The 21,487-nt window shown below is 41.9% G+C and overlaps 1 protein-coding gene across 1 annotated transcript; it reads right to left on the bottom strand.

Annotated features, from left to right (window-relative positions):
* Nucleotides 1-18,815: 18,815 nt before the first annotated feature.
* PRR23A (proline rich 23A) lies at nt 18,816-21,353 on the bottom strand. The gene has a single exon (XM_003310018.6). It carries the CDS (start codon nt 21,124-21,126, stop codon nt 20,329-20,331), a length of 798 nt encoding a protein of 265 aa, XP_003310066.1. The 5' UTR covers nt 21,127-21,353; the 3' UTR covers nt 18,816-20,328.
* Between the last annotated feature and the right edge of the window lie 134 nt (nt 21,354-21,487).

Here is a 21,487-nt window from a genome sequence, read left to right on the forward strand (position 1 = left end):
GCAGCTAGGAGGTCACTGGCCTGGGCTCAGCCAGGGTACTCCAGCTCAGGTGGAGAGTGTGTGTGTGTGAGAGAGAGACACACAGAGAGAGAGACGGAGAGAGACAGAGAGTGCTTTCTGGTGATTTTGGCTGTCTACATGGTTCACAAAACGACTGAGTAGAAAGCAAAAAACAAATGTAATGTTTGGGATTTTTCTCCTGCATGTTGATAAACATGGAGATCTTTGCAAACACCCATGTAATAGATGGAAATGGAAATGTTTCATCTTTATGTTTCAGTATGTGATAATGCATCTTGCATATGTAGACAATTGGTAAAAAAAAAAACACTCTTTGACAGTGCGAGACTCTGTCTCAAAAAAAAACACTCTTAATGATGTTATTTTGCTTTACATTCATAATCATTATTGTCATTGTCATCCTCATTACTCAACTTAATTTCATGAATTACTGAGAGAGATTTGGATTTTTGAATTCCCATTAAATATTCAAAATAAATCCAAATTTAAAAAATTTTTCCTTCTTTTCTTTTCCTTTTTTCCCAGGACCTTTCTTCCACAGCCAAGTTCTGTTAACCTCATGGGCTTCTTATGTGATTAAATGAGTTAATATGTGAACTCTGCTTACAATAGTGCCATAATGAGTCCATCCTTCTTTGTTACTAGTACTACATGCACAAACCTGTTAACATAAATCCAACTGTAGCAAGCCCCTGAATTATCCCAAACTAATGGGGGAATTGTCTGTCCTACAGATATTAAATTCTCAGCCAACTGAACTCTTTTACTTTAAGAGAGGAGACTTGTGCACTTTAGCCACGTGGGATGGAGGCCATGCTGGACTCTGCTGTCTTCAGAAACAGGGCTTGACGGGCACAGCCTAATTTTTCTTTGGTTTTGTTGGGGTCAGAATTTAGAACACCAGCTGGTGGTTGTCAGACCACTACATGGCCCAGAGCCAGTGCTTCTTGAGTTCTTTTTCTCCGTGTTATTTATGGTGCACCCTTCCCATTCAGAGACTCAATCATTTCCACTTCAGAGAATCTTCTGTACTCTTCCTTCTAAGTCGCTGTACCAAATCCATCACGCCCTAGGGACAAGCAAGACACTGTTAAACTTGTAGGAAAAACAACAGTCAGTATATCCTGGGCAGAGGGCTGCTTTTCCTTAATCCTAGGCTGTTAATGATGTTCTGGAAAGTGAAGATTGCCATGCAAATACCTTTCAGAGAAATGAACTGTTACCTGGACATTGCATTCTAGTGGGACATGGAAGCCTCTCCTATGCTCAGCCATCCCTGGTTCAGTACCCAGCTGGGTGGGACACTCTAGCTGGCCTCCTTTCTTGGAGTCCCTGCTGCCCTAGCTTGTGCAGCATGTCTCACAAGTGAAACCAGATGGCCAGGGTGGGCAGTGAGGGAGACCCAAAAAAAAGATTCAAAGAAAACTGAGCTCCTGGTCCCACCCACTGCCCCAAAGTGCTTCTGAATCGGTTCATCCATGAACAAACCCTAGAATTCCTTTTATCTCCCAATCACCAAGAATTCGATCCTTTATTTAGTCCTGAAACTCGGAAACTAATCTTTTATTTATCTCTGCTGTAATCCCACTTCAGGCTGTGTGTGGAATACACCACTTGGGAACAAACCTCTAGGATTTCAGAAGGACCCTCAGTCAGGAAAGCATAAGGGCTTACAAGAGAAAGTAAAACCAGGCCCAGGATGTTTTGGTTCCATGTGTGAATTGGAGAAGAATGCAGCTCATTTGGGCTTGTGTGATGGGGAACGAGCCACAGGCAAGCTCCCTAATCACAAAACCACAGGAGAGGGCAGGAAAATGGGGCTGGCATGATGTTAGGCAAGGCAAGCTGGTTGAAACAATTTCCTAGGCTCCCTTGAATGCTAGCTTGGCCCTCAAGCCAGGGCAAAGGATCGTTGACAAAGAATCATTGCTGCTTGGAGTGTGCTGAGCAGCTTCAGATGGCCATCCTTCTGCCGGTTTTGCCCTCCCACCACTGTGGATCATGGCCAATGTGGCAGGCATGTGCTAGCCAAATGCACCCTGGCCACCTCTCCCCATGTGCCCATCCTCAGCGGACTGACTTCCACTTGGGCCCTGAAAGGAGCACCTTGCCTCTGGAGGTCTTCCAGACCACCATCTCTGCTCTCTTTCATTCATTCATTCTTGTATTCAACTAGTATTTCCTGAGTGTCTACTAGGCCCAGGGACCAGGGCTGGGAAAGGGCTATTCAGTGCCGAGCAGGCTATCACAGAGCTCATAGAACCTATGGGGAAAGAAATCAGATGCCAAATAAAGTCATTCAACTAAAATTAGATGGAAGGAGGGGAGGAGCCACATCAGAGTTTTGGGATTTTGGAATAGGGGAACAAACCTTGTGCCAGCAGTCAGAGGCAAGCAAGCTGACCTTAGAAGGATAAGTAGGCATTAGCAGGGTGCAGAGTTGCAGGACAGGGAGTCTTCCCAGACTCCTTCACTCTGTTTGGCTTTTTGGCTTCTCCATGTTTCCCTCCAATCCTTAGCTTCTGACTCAGGCCTCAGGGCACTTGGCATGCATTCAGGACTCGACTTCTAGAACCTGTCTCTGGGCCCCAGCCCCTGGCACCACTTCCAGAACCAGCCAGCTGGTCTGGCCCTCCCAAACCCCCTCCTGGGGAGGTGGCTTCCCTGTCTCTGTCCTTCTTTCACCAACTCACTCCCATGTGTACCCATACATCATTGATTCACACACCATGTCAGCCCAATTCTATGGAGCTTTCCTGGCACCTGCCGGCCTCACAGGGGCTGCAGCTCGCTTTGTTCATACATGCTCTCCCTCAAACGTTAGCTCCTTCATTAATGTTCCCTCAATCTGGGCCAGGCACTGCTCTGGACACTGGCGGAGTGGTAAAGGTGAGCCTGAAAGAGGACCAAGACAGCGGGGTCAGGGAAGGCTTCCTGGAAGGGGTGACTCCTGGGAGAGTCCTCAGGCTGAGGATGAGTTAGCCAGGTGCATTGCCCTTCTGTTCACTTCTACTTCTCATACCCTTTCCCATGCCTCTCTACCCTCTATGCCAGCCTGTCCCATTTCTGGGCTTCAGCTTCAAGAGATAGCGCTGAGAGGGCCCTTGGAAGTCTTCCAGTCTGACCTGCCCATCTGACAGATGGGGATAATGAGGTCCCAGGAGGAGAAGGGATTTGCCCAGAGTGAAGCAGCTAAAGGAAGCACGATGGCTAGTTACTTCTATTGTTCCAGAGTCTGTGTGCCTAAGACTTACTTCTTCTCCAGCCAGAAAGCCAGAAAGTCCTGACATCAGTTCTCTCCTCTGTGTGGCCCCTGGCACCCTCCTGACCACTCTTCCTCTCCCTGCCCTTTCACTTGGCATTGCCTCATGGTCTCCAGGGAGGGTTTTGCAGGGAGTCATAATGCCTTCCTGCCCTTGGGCAAGGGAGCCTGGAAGGGACATATATTAGGATACTCAGGGGACTCTCTCTAGGGAGAGTCCCTTTGGGCTCTGTCTCTTAGGGCCTCACTAGAGACAGTGTCTTAGTCCATTCAGGCTGCTATAACCTAACACCTGAGACCAGGTGGCTTATAAACAACAGAAATATATTTCTCACAGTTTTGAATGCTGGGAAGTCTGAGTGTGTTTCCTGCTTCATAGCTGATGCATTCTTGCTGTGTCCTCACAGGGTGGAAGGGGTCAGGGAAGCTCTCTGGAGCCTCATTTATTAAATTAAATTAAATTAATTTATTTGAGATGGAGTCTTGCACTGTCGCCCAGGCTGGAGTGCAGTGGCACAATCTCGGCTCACTGCAAGCTCTGCCTCCCAGGTTCACGCCATTCTCCTGCCTCAGCCTCCCGAGTAGCTGGGACTACAGGCACCTGCCACCATGTCCAGCTAATTTTTTGTATTTTTAGTAGAGACGGGGTTTTGTGTTAGCCAGGATGGTCTCGATCTCCTGACCTTGTGATCCACCCACCTTGGCCTCCCAAATTGCTGGGATTACAGGCGCCCAGTCTGGGAGCCTCATTTATGAGGGCAGTAATCCTATTCAAGAGAGTTGTCCTTGGGATTTTAATATATGAATTTTGGGGGACACACAAATATTCAGACCATAGCAGACAGTGTAGCTTCGCTGTTAAGAGCTGTGAGACATGCACCCCATTTTAATATCCTGTGAACCTCAGTTTTATCATCTGCACAATGAGGATAAGAATAGGGCTAGCAGCAGCTTGAATGAAATCATGTTTGAGAAGTGCCTGCTGCATAGCAGGTGCCCATCATTAAATGCTGTTATTGCAGTTCTCTGTTCAGCCCTTGCCCATATAGTCATGGCCAGAGGTTGGGGAGGTATGAAAATTTCTGGAATGCTGCATCAAGAGGCCTAGGGTAGGGGGCATAATATGCTGATGGGCCAGGCCTCTAGGGAAATAGAGTTTGATGGATAGGTTGGTAGAGGATAGAGCGGAGTGCCACAGGTTAATAAACGATAATCTTCTGGAATCTTTGCCAATTTGACAGGAAAAGGAAGAAAAACGCCAGTAAATGTCTGAAGACCCTTCCCTCCCCCCACTTTTTTTTTTTTTTTCTGAGACAGAGTCTTGCTCTGTCACCCAGGCTGGAGTGCGGTGGCGTGATCTCGGCTCACTGCAACCTCTGCCTCCCAGGTTCAAGCGATTCTCCTGTCTCAGCCTCCCAAGTAGGTGGGGTTATAGGCGTGCACCACCACGCTCGGCTAATTTTTGTATTTTTAGTAGGGACAGGGTTTCACCATGTTGGCCAGGCGGTCTCAAACTCCTGACCTCAGATGATCCACCCTCCTCGGCCTCCCAAAGTGCTGGGATTACAGGCAGGAGCTACCGCTCCCGGCCTGAAGACCCCTTCTAATAAGCATGACATGTACAGATGGTTTTGTTATTCAGTCCTGTCTGTTTGTGGACAGGACATCTGTGTCCATGAAGGCTTAGCTTGCAGGGCTTTGAGCCTGTGATGGCAGCAGAGTCTAGGCCTCAGTCTGATGAATGGATTTAAAAGGAATCCAGCTCAGAAGAGAGTTCCTGTTAGAGCCAGGACTCTGTATGAACAAGGAGAAAAATGATTCTCTGGCTGGATGTTTCTGGGCACACATACCAGCTAATGAACCTGCTCAGAGAAGCATGCTCCCATATACTATCCCACTACAGCAGGGAAAACTAAAGCACAGAGACCTTGATTGACACCCAGTCTCTTAGCAGAGCATCTTGGACAAGAATCTGAGTTCGTGAACTAATGTTTTCTCCCTTTCTTTTTTTTTTTTGAAGTAAAAATTATTTTTATTTGCATTCAAAATTGTACATTGATATAGACCCACATTTGCATTTTAAACTAGACAATAGTGCTTTCCTGCCCTAATCTTGAAGGTTTCACTTAAATTTGTAATCTGTTTTAAGTGAAGTAATATTTTCTCATAGTAGTTTTACCCTGAGAAATTTTTCCTATTTCAGAACACATTTTGAACTGTGTTATGTTTTGTCTTATAGTGTTCATACCTTTCTTCTTCCAGGACCAGATCCTGTGATTCCGTGTCTATAACCTATTCCTTAGCTCCTTTCTTCCTACTTTTTCTCCCTCTCTTTTTGATTATGGTAAATAATTTGATTTTTATTCTAAAACCACTGAGAAGGCATGATTGTAAGTAGGAAAGTGAGATGATCTGATTTTTTTTTTTTCAGATGGAGTCTTGCTCTGTTGCCCAGGCTGGAGTGCAGTGGCGCGATCTTGGCTCACTGCAAGCTCCGCCCCCTGGGTTCACGCCATTCTCCTGCTGCAGCCTCCCGAGTAGCTGGGACTACAGCTCGGCCTCCCAAAGTGCTGGGATTGCAAGCGTTAGCCACTGCGCCTGGCTGAGATGATCTGATTTATATTAAAAAAATTAGATTTATTGAGATATAATTTATATACCACAAATTTACCTTTTAAAAGTATATAATTCAGTGATTTTTTAGTTTATTCACAGAGTTGTGTAACCATTACCACCATCTAATTCCAGAATATTTTTATTACCTCAAAAGGAAACCCATAAACATTAGCAGCCACTCCCCATTCCTCCTTTCCCCCAGCTCCTGGCAATCAGAATCTACTTTCTGTCTCTCTGGATTTGTGTATTCTGGACATTTCATATAAATGTAATCCATTATATGTGGCCTTTTGTCTGGCTTCTTTCACACAGCATAACATTTTTAAGGTTTGTTCATGCTGCAGCATGTATCACTGCTTCACTCCTTTTTACTGCTTAATAATATTCTATTGTCTGGCTATATCACATTTTGTTTATCCATTCATCAGTTGATGGGCATTTGGGTTGTTTCCACTTTTTGGCTGTTATAAATATTTGTGTACTGGTTTTTATGTGGACTTACATTTTGACTTCTTTTGGGTATATACCTAGGAATGAAATTTTTGGGTCGTATGATAACTCTGTTTAACATTTTGAGGAACTTCCAAACTGTTTTCTAACGTGGCTGTACCATTTTACAACTCAACCAGCAATGTGTGAGAGTTACAATTTCTCTATATCCTAACCAACACTTTTTATTCATTATCTTCTTAGTTTTAGCCATTCTAATGGGTGTGAAGTGGTATCTCGTTATGGTTTGCATTTCTCTAATAACTAAGGATGTTGAACATCTTTTCATGAGCTTATCAGTCATTTGTAGATCTTCTTTGGAGCAACGTCTATTCAAATTCTTTGCCCATTTTGATGTGGGCTGTTTGCTGGTCTCCTCTTTTCTGAAGTGTGTTAGTGGGTAATTATCTGATCTTGTGGGGCACAGGGCATTCCGTGCCTCTTTGTAGTCCAGGGATCACCACAGGGACAGGAACCAGCTTACCAGTTAGGTATTGTCCTCGGGGATTCTCTAACCCCAGATCAGTTTCAGAAACCCTGGGAGTGGTCCAGGGAAAACCAATGTGGAAGGCATTGACTGAGGCCCTGGCTAAAAGCCAGGAGCTATTAGACTTGTTCCATGACCTCTATGAGTTGAAATCCAGTTACTGATTCAGGTACAGCGGCTGTGTAATAACCAGGACAGAGGCAAGCCTTGGAACTCTGGGTGACGGGAAAGTTAGAAGGTACGTCCAGGATGATATCTCAATCCAGGCCTGGGATCCAAGGCCCTTTGGACAGCCAGGTTGGGCCCAGATGGAGCCACATCACCTTTGCTCAGGCTTCTCACCTGCCCTTGCATAGGACAGCTTTCTTCTACCCTACCACTCTGCCTCAGCTGGCATTCTGCCGCCAGGACTTTCCATCCTCTGGTGAGATCCTGGCCAAACTTGAGAGTTAAGATCCTCTTTGTTGTCCCCTCTGACTGCTCAGCTCATGAGGATTTCCCACCTCTGACCTTCTGCTTACTGACCTTCCCCAGTGACCTACCCTTGCCTTCTTAGTAGAGGGCCCTCGGGAGGGAGCAGACACCTAATCCTAGCCAGAACAGGCTCCTGCTTTTCATCATGAACCATGCACAGGTGCTTTTTCCTTCAGGCTGTTCCCCCTGGCCGGGGATGTTCCTCCCTTTCTCTCCTTCTTTCTAGCCCATCCTCATAAGTCCAACTCAGTTCCCCTCCCTGGCATTTCCTGACCTCTGCAGACCACTGTGACATCTATGGCTGAATTGTTTCCACCTCCTAAGTTTGTATGTTGAGCCCCTAACCCCCAATGTGATGGTATTTAGAGAGAGGGACTTTGCGAAATAATCAGGTTTAGATGAGGTCATGAGTGTAGGGCCATTATGATAGGATTCGTGCCCTCATAAGAAGAGATAGTAGAGAGCTTGCATGCTGTCTCTCCCAGCTACGTGAGGACATAGTGAAAGGGCAGCTGTCTACAAGCCAGAAAGAGTACCCTCATCAGAAACCAACCATGTTGGCACCTTGATCTCGAACTTTTTAAGAATGATTTTAGCCTCCTGAACTGTGAGAAAATAAATTTCTGTGGTTTAAGACATCCAGTATGGTATTGGACGACTAAGACAGTGACCTTTTCATCATCTTCCTGAGCTTCCACTGTATGCGTGGACAAATGCATGTGCATGTATGCATTCACACACACACAAACATAGACACACACACACACAGACACAAAAGCACACACATGCATATACACCTGGTTCTATTCTATAGCACAATGTTCCCCAGATTCTAGTCTTCCCAGCCAGTGCTACCTTCACCAATTTTTCATATCCAGGCATTATTTGTACTTACTGTATTTGTGTTTTTAAAATGTTTACTTGATACATTTTGTTCCATTGACTTTTTTCACATGCTGCCTCTTTCAACCTTATCCAAAGCAATAATATGTAGTGCAAAAAGGGATTTGATGTGATCCGTTTTCTGATAGACATTACAATACAAAAGCATTAGGTTTGTTCTTCTAAAAACCTAAAATCATCTTTGCCATTGCCACCAGTGGCATCAGTTCCACACGTTGGAAAGCACTGCTGCAGCGTTATTCTTTTGCCACTTCATGCCTTTATATTAAGTTTATAGCCTCCTGGGTGTGATGGTGCACACCTATAATCCCAGCACTTTGGGAGGCTGATGCAGGAGGATCACTTGGGGCCAGGAGTTCAAGACTAGCTTGGGCAATATAGTGAGATTCCATCTCTACAAAAATGAAAATAAAAACATAAAAATTAGCCAGGAGTGGTGGCATGTGCCTTCTTTTGAGAAATGACTATTCATGTCCTTTGCCCACTTTTTAATGAGATTGTTTTATTCTTACTGTTGAGTTGTTTGAATTCCTTTTATATTCTGGGTATTAGTTCCTTATTGGATAAATAGTTTGCAAATTTTTCTCCTATTCTATGGGTTGTCTCTTCAGTTTGTTGATTGTTCCCTTTGCTGTGCAGAAGCTTTTTAGTTTAATGTAGTCCCATAGGATCCAGCTGTTTTCTGAATGTGATGTGCCAGATGTTTCATGGCTAGATTGCTGGAGAGCTGCAGATTTCTCAGCTCTGCAGCAATCCAGTTCTTTAATGTTTCCTCATTAAAGAACCTCATGGTGAAACTGATATGCAGCAATTTTTTATCCCTTCCAGTGTTGCTGGATGAGTGAGATCAAAAGTTATGAGAAGGACTTGGATGTCTAAGGCTGGGAAAAATTAGATCTGATAACAATTTGTAATGAGTAGGTCACATTTGTCACAATTAGAAAGGAAAATAAAGGTGCACACAACTATTGTTGGGTACTTTGCAGAAGATTCATGAACTCCATTTTATTGTTATAGGGAAGGAGATGCTGGGTCGTATCACCCTTACCTTGCTGAAGGAGTAAAGACTACTCAACCACAATTATTTTACCTCTAAAATATTCTGACTAGCATCACTTCACAGTATCTACATTTATTGCATTTTAAAACAATGTATTCACAGAAATATAACTTCTGTGAAAGTGCAGGTAGAAAGTACACAGATCATAACTGTATTATTTCGTCTTATGGATCTCCTGAGACTCCCTCAGGCTCATCTGCCCCTAGATGCTTAAACTCTTTCTCTACCTTGCTGTCACTATGGCTATGGGTGACCAAAGTCATTCCATCCTGCATTGTTCCTTGAACTGAGGCCAACCAGACTCACATGTGGGCTGTTTGGATCCTCCTGTCACTTCCAGACTCAGATGAGACACCACATTAAAGTGGAGTCTGTCTTCCCAAGAGGCTGCCTAATGGGCCAGATGATGCAGTTGAAAAGTGTGAGGAAATTAATTCTTCATGGGGTAAACTCAGACAAATGGGAGACAGGAAGGAGTTGACAGATACATTCCTTCTCCTTTCTCCCCTTGATGAATGGCTGCAAGGCATGCTTTTCTGTTTGCCTGTTGCTCCACTTCCTTGCCAATACTTGATGTTTCCAGTCTTTATAATTTTAGTCACTTTGGAGGTATGTAGTAATATCACCTTGTGTTATAATTTGCATTTTCCTGGTGAATAATGACATTGAGCATCTTTTCATATAGTTATTGGCCATTTAGATAAATTTCTTTGTTAAGTTGCTGTTGTCAAGTCACTTGACCATTTTTTCTATCGGGTTTCTATCTTTTTCTTATTGTTTTGTGGTTCTTAATATATTCTTGAGACTAGCCCTTTGTCAGTGTAAGTTGCAAATATCTTCTTGCACTTGTCTCTCTCCTCCTCTCTCTCTGTGAGAGAGTCTCCCTCTGTCCCCTAGGGTGGAGTGCAGTGGTGCAATCACAGTTCACTGCAGTCTCAACCTCCCAGGTTCAAACGATCCTTCTACCTCCTGAGTAGCTGGGACTACAGGTGTGTGCCACTATGCCCAGCTAATGTTTAAAGTTTTTTTTTTTTTTTTGTAGAGATGGAGTCTTACTCAGTTGCCCCACTGGTCTCAAACTCCTGGGCTCAAGTGATCCTCCCGCCTTGGCCTCCCAAAGTGCTGGGATTACAGGTGTGAGCCACAATGCCCGGCTTCACTCTCTTATTAAGTGTCCTCTGATGAAAAGAAATCTTAGTTTTAATGTAGTCCAATATATTAACATTTTCCTTTATTTTAGTGCTCTTTTTGGATGTGTCTTGTTTAATAAAAATTTTCCTATCCTAGAGTCATGATGATAGTTTCCTGTGTTGTTTTCTAGAGGCTTTATTTTTATACCTTTCACATTTAGATCTACAATTCATCTGAAATTAATTTTTGTGTGGCTTAAGTATAGGGTCAGGATAGATTTTTTCATTTCCCATTTGGATAACACCGACTCAGCACAGTTTATTGACTAGACCCTCCTTTCTCCCACTGAATTGCAGTAGTGTTTTCATCATAAATCAGGTGATTGCACATATGTATGTCTCATTATGGACTTCTTATTCTATTCCATTGATCTGTTTGTCAGTTCTTAGGTAAATCAAATAATTCCTTAATTTCTGAAGCATTATAATGAAACTTGAAATCCAGTAAGGTAAATCTTTCAGCTTTATTCTTTTTATTTTGTCCCCTCCTTCCTCTTCAGCTTTATTCTTACTCAAGAGTACCTTGACAATACTTTTTCTTCTTTTTAAATCAATTTTGGGATATAATTTACATAAAACAAAATGTGTATTTTAATTATACAGTTTGATAAATTTTGACAAATGTACACACACACGGATATCCCATTCCAAGCAGGACATAGACTATTTCTATTACCCCAAAAAGTAATTCCAATTAATCCCTCCCACCTGCTGAATATAGGCAACTACTGATTTACATTCTGTCATGATAGATGACTTTTACCTGTCCTAGAATTTCATATAAATGGAATAATATAAACGTGTATTCTTTTGTGCCTGGCTTCTTTCACTCAGAATAATGTTTGTGAGGTTCATCCATGCTATTGCATGTATCAGTAGTTCATTTCTTTTTATTGCACAGCAGCATCCCATTCTATAAGCGTATCACAATTTGTTTACCCATTTACCTCTTGATGGGCCTTTGGGTTGATGCCAGTTTTAGGTTATTATGGATAATGCTGCGATGAATATTTATGCTCACATACTGTGGAGGTGTGTTTCATTCTGTTGGGTAAATACCTAGTCAGGAGCTGCTGGAGGTGCAACAGTCTGTTATTGTGTTCTTAATTTTGCATTTCTTTGATGACTGATGATGTTTAGCATCCTTTCATGTGCTTACTGACCATTTGAATATCTTCTTTGTTCACCTTTTCTGCTTCTTATTTTTTATCAGTTTGTCTTTTCATTAATAAGTTGCAAGAGTTTTAAATATATATATTCTATATACATGTCGTTTGTCAGATACATGTATTGCAAATATTTTCCTCCTAGTCTGTGTATTGCCTTTTAATTTTTTAATGGCGTCTAACAGCAGAAATTTTAAATTTTGATTGTCTAATTCATCAGTTTTTTTCCTTCTATTCATTTTTGATAGTCCTTGCTTTTTGTGTATTAATCTAAGATGTTTATGCCTATTCTGAGGTCATGAAGATTTTATTTAGAAATTTTATTCTAGAAGTTTCATAGTCTTAGATTTTATGTTTAGGGCTATGATTTATTTTTAGTAAATTTTTTTTGTATGGTGTAAAGTGAGGATCATGGTTAATTTTTTTCCCGTGTAGATATTCACTGTTCTAGCACCATTTGTTGAGAAGACTATCTTTTCCCCTAAAAATTACCTTAGTACCCTTAAAAAAAAAATCCTCTGATTGTGTATATATCTGCGTCTATTTCTTGACTCTTTTTTTCTGTTCCACTGATTTTCTATGTCTGCCTCTACACCAATAACTATGTTTGCTTACTATAGCTCTATAATAAATCTTGAAATTGGATACTGTAAGTACTCCAGCTATGTTCTTTTTCAAATTATTTTTGGATATACTAGGTACCCTGCAATTTATATAAATTTTAGAATCATCTGGGTAATGTATATTAAAACTTACTGGGATTTTGACTTGTACTGTGCTGAGTGTGTAGATCAGTCTGACATGATAGAGAATTGACATCTTAAGGATATTGTTTTTCAATCCACAGACATAATAAATCTCTCAATTTATTTAAGACTTTAAAAATTTGTCTCAGCAGTGTTTTGTAGTTTTCAATGAACAGGTTTGCATATGTTGTGTTAAATTTATTTCTAAGTATTTAATATTTTTGATACTATTTGGATGTTAGTTTTCAATTTTGGTATCCAATTGTTCATTGCTAGTGTATAAAAGTACAGTTGATTTTTGAATACTGACCTTCTAACCTGAAATCTTGCTAAACTTACTTATTATATCTAGAATTTTTTCTGTTGATTCATTAGGATTTCCTACATATTTGATCATGTCATCTGTGAAGAAGACAGTTTTCTTCCTCCCTTCCAATCTGTATGGCTTTTACATGTATTTCTTTTTCTTGCTTTATTGCCCTTGCTAGGACCTCTAGTATAATGCTGAATAAAATTGTTGAGAACTTCGTTTGCCTTGTTCCCAATCTTAGGGGGAAAACACCCAGTCTATCATTCATTATGAGCCTATCTGTAGGTTTTTCACAGATGACCTTTATCAGGCTGAGGAAGTTCCCCTGTATTCCTAGTTTCCTTAGAGTTTTAAAAATCACAAATGGATATTGAATTTTGTTAATTTTTTTTTCTGAATCTGTTGTGGAAATCATATGGTCTGTTTGTCTACTGATATAGTAAATTCTATGTATTAAGTTTTAAATGATAAGCCATGCCTGCATTGCTCAGATAAATGCCAATTGGTTGTGAAAAATTATCTTTTTTCTTTTAAATTTAATAGTAATTGATCTTTCTGTTATTAATTTCAAGTTTAATTTTATCAGAGAACATACTTTGATTGGTTTTAATTTCTTTAAAGTTATTGAGACTTGTCTTATGCCTGGAATATGGTCTATCTTCGTGAATGTTGCAGGTGCATTTGAAAATATAGTGTTTTCTGCCCCTGGGTGCAGTTATCTATAAATGTCAAACAGGTCATGTTGATTGATAATGTTTTTCTACTTTTCTAAATTCTTACTGTTTTTCTACTTGTTTAATCCATAACTGAGAGAGGAATGTTGAAATCGTCAGCTCCATGGATTTTTCTACTTCTTTCAGTTGTATCAGTTTTTGTGACTCATCTACTTCAAGCTGTGTTATTAGTTGCATACTCAATTTAGGATTATGTCTTCTTAATGAATTAAGTCATATGAAAGCTTCCTCTTTAATCTTGGTAATAGTTCTTGTTCTAAAGTCTATTTTGTCTGATGTTACTATAACTACTTAAAAAATAAAATTTCAAATTAAACTATGAATTATGAGTGCATGAATCATAAGTGTATATCATGATAAATTATCACAAAGTGAACACACACGTCTGGTGAACACCCAGATCAATATAAAACATTGCTAGCATTTTCCTGATGATTAAAGAGGCTGAATATATGTTTGTAATTTATATAGTTTCTTTTTTCCAATTTTTTGAGACAACTGTAGATTTACATGCAGCTGTAAGAAACAATACAAAGAGCTCTTGTAAGCTTTTCATCCAATTTTCATCAATAGTAAAATTTTGCATAACTCTAGCACAATATACTAACTCGGGAGTTGACATTGATAACTTACCTGTTTTATTTAAATTTCACTAGTTTTTCATGCACTCGTGTGTGTGTATGTGTGTGCACACATTTAGTTCTGTGTAGTTCTTTTATGTGTAGAATCGTCTGATCGCCATTGCAGTAAAGATACAGGACAGCTCCATCACAAGTACCGTTTGTGATACCCAGCTCTCTCGTCTCCATTGTGCCCAAGAGTGGAAGTAGAAAACCACTACTCTATCCTTCTCGCTACAATTTTGTCATTTCAAAAATGTTATACAAATGGAATTATATAGTATGTAACTTTTTCAGATTTTGCCTCTTACTTGGACTTTGTGAACAATCTACACTTAATATAATTGTTGATTTGATTTTAAACCTATCATATTGGTATTTATTTTATTTTTTCCCATCAGTTCTTTGTTCCTTTTCTCCTCTTTTTCTGCCTTTATTTGAATAGTTGTGTAATTTTTAGAATTTCATTTTTATCTTCTGTTGACTTATTAGCTACAGCTCTGCTTTAGTTTTTGGTGATTGCTTTAGATGTTACAATATGCACCTTTAACTTATCAGTCTTCCCTCAAATAGTATTGTACTAGCTTACACCAGCACACTTCCATTTTACCTCATGTTCTTCGAGTTATAGTTGTCATAGTTTACTTCTGTGTATGTTACAGTCTTTAGAATATGCTCTGGCTATTTTTGCTATATAAAGTCATTTATCTTTTAAAGAAATTAAAAGTGAGAAAAATATCTTTTTATGCTTATCCATAATTTACCTTTTCTGGTCTTCAATTCTTTGTGTAGATCTAGGTTTCCATATGGTATCATTTTCCTTTCAACTGAATAATTTGCATTAATATTCTTTATAGTGCACATTGACTTACGAAAAATACTCTTGCCTTTTCTTTTCTTGGAAAAGTTTATTTTGCCTTCATGTAGGATATTTTTACTGTATTTAGAAATACAGTTTGACAGTTTTTATTTCTTTCAGCACTTGAAAGATGTCATTACATTGTTTGTATTGTTACTGATAAGAAAACTGTTACATTTAAACTGTTATATTTCTTATCTCTTTCTTTCTTTCTATTTAATGTGTCTTTCTTTTCCTCTGGGTACTTTTTTTTTTTTTTTTGAGATGGAATTTCACTCTTATTGCCCAGGCTGGAGTGCAATGGCACGATCTCGGCTCACTGCAACCTCCGCCTCCCGGGTTCAAGCGATTCTCCTGACTCAGCCTCCCAAGTAGCTGGGATTACAGGCATGCACTGCCACACTCGGCTTATTTTGTATTTTTAGTAGAGACAAAGTTTCTCCATGTTGGTCAGGCTGTTGGTCAGGCTGGTCTCAAACTCCCGACCTCAGGTGATCCGCCTGCCTGGGCCTCCCAAAGTGCTGGGATTACAGGCGTGAGCCACCGTGCCTGGCCTCCTTTGGGTACTTTTATTTATTTATTTATTTAATTTTTTTTGAGACGGAGTCTTGCTCTGTTGCCCAGGCTGGAGTGCAGTGGCTCGATCTCGGCTCACTGCAAGCTCCGCCTCCCAGGTTCACGCCATTCTCCTGCCTCAGCCTCCTGAGTGGCTGGGACTACAGGCGTCCGCCACCACGCCCGGCTAATTTTTTTGTATTTTTAGTAGAGACGTGGTTTCACCGTGTTAGCCAGGATGGTCTCGATCTCCTGACCTCGTGATCCACCCGCCTCAGCCTCCCAAGTGCTGGGATTACAGGCTTGAGCCACCGCGCCTGGCCATCTCCTCTGGGTACTTTTAAAGATTTCATCTTTATCACTGGTTTTCAGTAAATTGGCTATCTGCTTTGATATGTGTGTGTGTGTCTGTGTGTGTGTGTGTGTGTGTGTCTGTCTGTCTGTGTTTGTGTCTATGCATGATTACCCTCTTGAGGTTTACTGAACTTCTTATATCTGGAGGTTTATAGCTTTCACTGAACTTCAAAATCGCCCCTGCCTCCCATTCTTTCCCTCCTGAGATTATAATTACATGTATGGTAGATTGCTTGATATTATTGAAAAAGCTACTTATTTATTCACCTGTGTGCTTTAGTTTTGATAGATTTGATTTGAAGTCTTACATTCTCTTAGTTTTTTTCTTCTGCAGTATTTAATACCATCCAATAAAGTTTTCGTTTCATATATTATATTTTTTATTTCTAGAAGTTCCATTAGGTTCTTTTTTTATATCTTTAATTCTGTCCTTATTATGCTTAGGTTGTCTTTAAAATCCTGGGACATACTGAGCATCTTTATAATAGCTGTTAGTGTTCTTGCCTCCTAGTTTTATCATTTCTGTTAATCTACACCACTTTCTATCAACTATTTTTTGTTTTATTTTTGACAAATAATAATTGTATATATTTATGGGGTACAACGTGATGTTTTAATGTATGTTTACACTGTAGGATTAAATCAAGCTAATTAACAAATTTATCATCTCACATACTTATTTTTTTTGTGGTGAAAACATTAAAAACCTACTCTTTCAGCAATTTTGAAAAATACATTGCATTTTTATTTATTATAGTCACCTTTCTGTGCAATTGATCACTAAAGCTTATTCCTCTTGTCTAACTGAAACTTTGTACCCTTTGATCAACATCTTTCTTTTTGCCATCCACCCTCCTCCTCCAGCCTCTGGTAATCATTGTTCTACTCTACTTCTACGAGTTCAACTGTTCTAGATTCTGCACATAAGTGGAATCTTATGGTATTTGTCCTTCTGGGCCTGGCTTATTTCACTTATCACAATGTCCTTCAGGTTCTTAATGTCACAAATGACAGAATCTCCTTCTTCTTTAAGGCTGAATAGTATTCCATTGTGTATATATACCACATTTTCTTTATCCATTTATATGATGATAAACACATAGGTTGGCTCCATATCTTAGCTACTCATAATAATGCTACAGTGAACATGGGAGTGCAGATACAAAACTGTTTATACACAAGCAGAGGAATGAAATTGGATCCTTATTTCACACCACATAAAAAAATTAACTTGGCTGGGCATGGTGTCTCATGTCTGTAATCCCAGCACTTTGGGAGGCTGAGGTGAGTGGATTGCTTGAGCTCAGGAGTTCAAGACCAGCCTGGGCAACAGAGTGAAACCTTGTCTCTACAAAAAATATGAAAATTAGCTGGGCATGGTGGCTTGCATCTGTAATCTCAGCTACTTGGGAGGCTGAGGTGGTAGGATTGCTTGACCCCAGGAGGCAGAGGTTGCAGTGAGCTGAGATTGCATCACTGCACCCCAGCCTGGGTGACAGAGTGAGACTCCATCTCAAAAAAAAAAAAAAAAAAAAAAGGATTGGGAAGTAAATTTGGCATAGAAAATATGATTAGATTTTTTAATAAAAGAAAAAAATCAACTCAAAATAGGTTAAAGACTTAAATATAAGACCCCAGATTGTAAAACGGCTAGAAGAAAACAGGGGGGGAAGCTCCATGACATTGGTGTAGGCAAAGATTTCTTGGATATGACCGCCAAAGCACAGGCAAGAAAAGCAAAAATAAACAAATGGGATTGAATCAAACTAAAAAGCTTCTGCACAGCAAAGGAAACAAGAGAATGAGGAGACAACCCACAGATTAGGAGAAAAGATGTGCAAACCACACATCTGATAAAGGGCTAATATAAAAAAAATAAAGAACTTTATCAACTATTTTTACTCCTGTTTATGGGTCACATTTTGCTGCACATTCATATATTTAATAATCTTTAATTTGATGCTAGTCATTGTGAAGGTTGTATTTTCGAGTGTCTTGATTTTATTGCCTTCTTTTAAAGTGTTTTCTTACTCAATTTTGAAAGTGTTATTCTGGACACACAAGTCCTTTATTAGATATTTGCCTTGTGAATATATGTTTTTTTCCATCTGTGGCTTATCTTTTCATTTTAACAGTGTCTTTGGAGAACAAAAGTTCTTCATTTGGATGAGGCCCGTCATCACATTATTTCTTTAAGGATTGTGCTTTCGGTGTCATATTTAAGAAATCTGAGGCTAGGTGCTGTGGCTCATGCCTGTAATCCCAGCATTTTGGAAGGCAGGAGGATCACTTGAGCCCAGGAGTTCAAGACAAGCCTGGGCAACCGAGCAAGACTCCTTCTCCACAAAAAATTAAAAAAATTATTTGGGTATCGTGGTTTGTGCCTGTAGTCCCTGCCACTTGGGAGGCTTAGGTGAGAGGACTGCTTAAGCCTAGGAGTTCAAAGCTGTTGTGAGCTATGATTGTGCCATTACACTCCAACCTGGGTGATAGAGAGAGACCTGGTGTCTAAAAAAAACCCCCCAAAACAAAAAAGAAATAAAATAAATCTGAGGCCAGGTGCGGTAGCTCACTCCTTTAATTCCAGCACTTTTGGAGGCTGTGTCAGGAGGACTGCTTGAGGCCAGGAGTTTGAAACCAGCCTGGGCAACATAGTGAGACTCCATCTCTAAAAAAAAAATTTTTTTAAATTTAGGTGGGTGTGGGAGTGCGCACCTGTAGTCCCAGTTACTTGGGAGGCTGAGGCAAAGGATCTCTTGAGCCCAGGAGTTTAAGTCCACTCGATCGTGCCACTGCACTCCATCCAGGGTGACAGAATGAGACCCTGTCTCCAATAAATAAACAAATAAAGAAATAAATAAAGAATAAAATATCACAATCATATGATGGATACTGGAATCTTTAGAAGAAATTTACTACACATATTTATGTCATCTCGAAAATAAAGTTGAGAAAAAAACTGGAGAATATGAGGTAGTTATGTAAATTTAATTGTCCAGAAAACAACATAAACATTGCTTATTTATATCTATACATATATATATGTATATGTAGCTTTCATATATTGACTAGAATGATATCCATCAACTTTGTGTCATGATGTGAATCCCCTGGGAATGGGGGAGAAGAGTGGGGATCAAAGGATATGACAACATTATCTGTAATATTTTCTTTCCTTTATAGTTAAAAAGACATTAAGGAAATAATACTAAGAAATAACGACTGCCAATTCAGGGTGATGGACTCAAGAGCATGAAAAAAACTCTCAAAAATAAATTAGACCAAATGTCCATGCGGTGAAGGTGAGTGAGTACCCCTGAGAGGAAATCAAGATGAAGCCCACACTGCCCTGAAATTCAGGAATACCCATTGGTTAAAGTACATAGAATATGTCATTGTACAAGCTGCTGCTGGAATGAAAGTGTCACAACTTCCTACTTTCCCTCATTAAATATTGCTTTCACTAATTTTTAAATTGTTTTTTCGTTTTCTTTTTTTTTTTTTTTTTGAGATGGAGTCTCACTCTGTTGCCCAGGCTGGAGTGCAATGGCACGATCTCGGCTCATTGCAACCTCTGCCTCTCAGGTTCAAGCACTCCTCCTGCCTCATCCCTGCTAGTAGCTGGGATTACAGGCACACGCCACCATGCCCGGCTAATTTTCGTATTTTTAGTAGAGACGGAGTTTCGCCATGTTGGCCAGGCTAGTCTCGAACTCCTGACTGCAGGTGATCCACCCGCCTCAGCCTCCCAAAGTGCTGGGATTACAGGCGTGAGCCATCGCGCCCGGCCCTTAAATTCTTATTTGCAGAAACACTTCCAAAAGGTCCAGTGCATTCATTACATTTGAATGTTGTTTGTTTACTATCTAATCTAATATGCATTAATCTTGATTGTCCAGGTCCAGGAAAAGGAGTTAAGGAGAGCAAGCGGAAAATAAAATCAGTGGTCAGAAGCACCTCAGAGGATGTTGGGAGAAATCGTATAGGTAAATTCGTAACTGCAAAAAGAAGGAAAGACAATGATCTGGATTGGAGAGAACGGATAGGTGTATGGAGGTGATAAAAAAAAAAGGGGGGGGGAATTTTAAAGAAAACTGAAGGGAGCTTTAAGCAAGAGTAGGGGTGAAACTGAGGATACAGTTGGCTGAAGGTGACAAAGGCAGAAGTAACAGCTCCTGCAGCAAAGGCAAGGGATCTGAAAATCCATGACTGGTTATGTGTGGTCTACTCTTCTTGGTAAAGGTGCTTGCCAGAATCTGCTTTTCTTTTTTCATGTCCTTGCCTGCCACTTACCAAGGAATTCTGCCAAAAAACCAACCAGCCAGCCAGCCAACCAACCAACCCACCCAAACAACAGTAATCCAACTGCCCGCTGTCGACGAATGAAGATGCTGCATTTCCGGGCTGTGGCAAGTCCTCACAGTGAGTCTTGGAGGATCCACAAGAACCCGCAGCCGGTGGCAAGGGATTGCGGGAAGCAGTTCATTCCTGGAACAGTCGTCTGCGGGCCTTGCACGGAGGGCGTTTCGGGAGCGGCGGGCGCGCGTGGGGACCTGGACTCCCCACGCGCGGAGAGGGAGGTAGAGGTTGGAGAGGTGAGCTGGGGACAGGCTCCAGAAGGCGGAATTCCGGGTCGAAGAAGGGGCCTGGAGAGTGTCCCTCTGAACTGGGGTTGGGGGCCAGAGCACAGGGTTCTGGGATGGGGCCCTCCCGGTAGGGGCTGAACATACTTCTGGCGGAGTAGAGCCCAGCGGCTGAGCCGGCTGCGGAGTCCATCTGGAGCTCCGGAAACTCGGGGTCCGCGTCCTCCTCGTAGGCCTCTTCCTGGGCGGCGATCTCTGGGACAGATGCGCAGAAGACTTCCTGCTCAACGACGACGTCCTCCCTGAGAGCGCCCAGGAAAACGTCCACTTCCAGGCCGGCAGACGAGTCGTCCTGCGCTCCTGAGCGTTCGTCGACAGAGCTCAGGAGGACCTCGGGGATCAGGATGAGGGTGTGTCCATCGAGAGACACTCGCAGGATCGACGTTGGCGGGAGCTCCAGCACCAGGTCGACGTCGTCCAGGGGCACACGCAGGGCACAGCCCGCGGCCGGGACCACTATGGAGGTGAGCGCGTCCACGGCCGGGGTACCCGCCGGGTCTTCCAGGCTGGGCGCCACGCGGGGTTCGGGGCCCGCGGGCTCCTCCAATCGGAGGCGCTTGGCAGGCCCGGGTCCTCCTGGCTGCTGTCCCCACCAGGGCTCAGGGAAGGCGCTGGGGCTGCGGGGCCGGCTGCCCATAGCCTCGACGGCGCTCTTGGGCCTAGCAGAGGACGTAGGGAGCGCGGGCAGCGAAGTCCTTTTTGAGGTAACAGGTGTCGGTGCTAGGCGAGGCGGGTTGGGGCGGAAGGGGCGAAGGACCGCGCGGCGCGGGGCGAGTCCTGGGAGCTCCAGGGGCGCCTCCCGGAGACCGCAGTCCGTGCTGCTGAGAGAGCCTCGCGCGATGGAATCTTGGGCCTTCCCGGCGCAGACCCGGATGCACGTCCGATGACTAATAACGTGGGACGTCAGGTGACCTCGGCGCACCAGGATGTGTCAATATAGGCCCCGCCTCCCGACAGTGCTCTGCGGTAGGCGTGGCCTAGAGATGATTGGATCAATT

The sequence above is a fragment of the Pan troglodytes genome, chromosome 2 (genome assembly GCF_028858775.2).
Source record: "Pan troglodytes isolate AG18354 chromosome 2, NHGRI_mPanTro3-v2.0_pri, whole genome shotgun sequence".
Taxonomy (NCBI): domain Eukaryota; kingdom Metazoa; phylum Chordata; class Mammalia; order Primates; family Hominidae; genus Pan; species Pan troglodytes.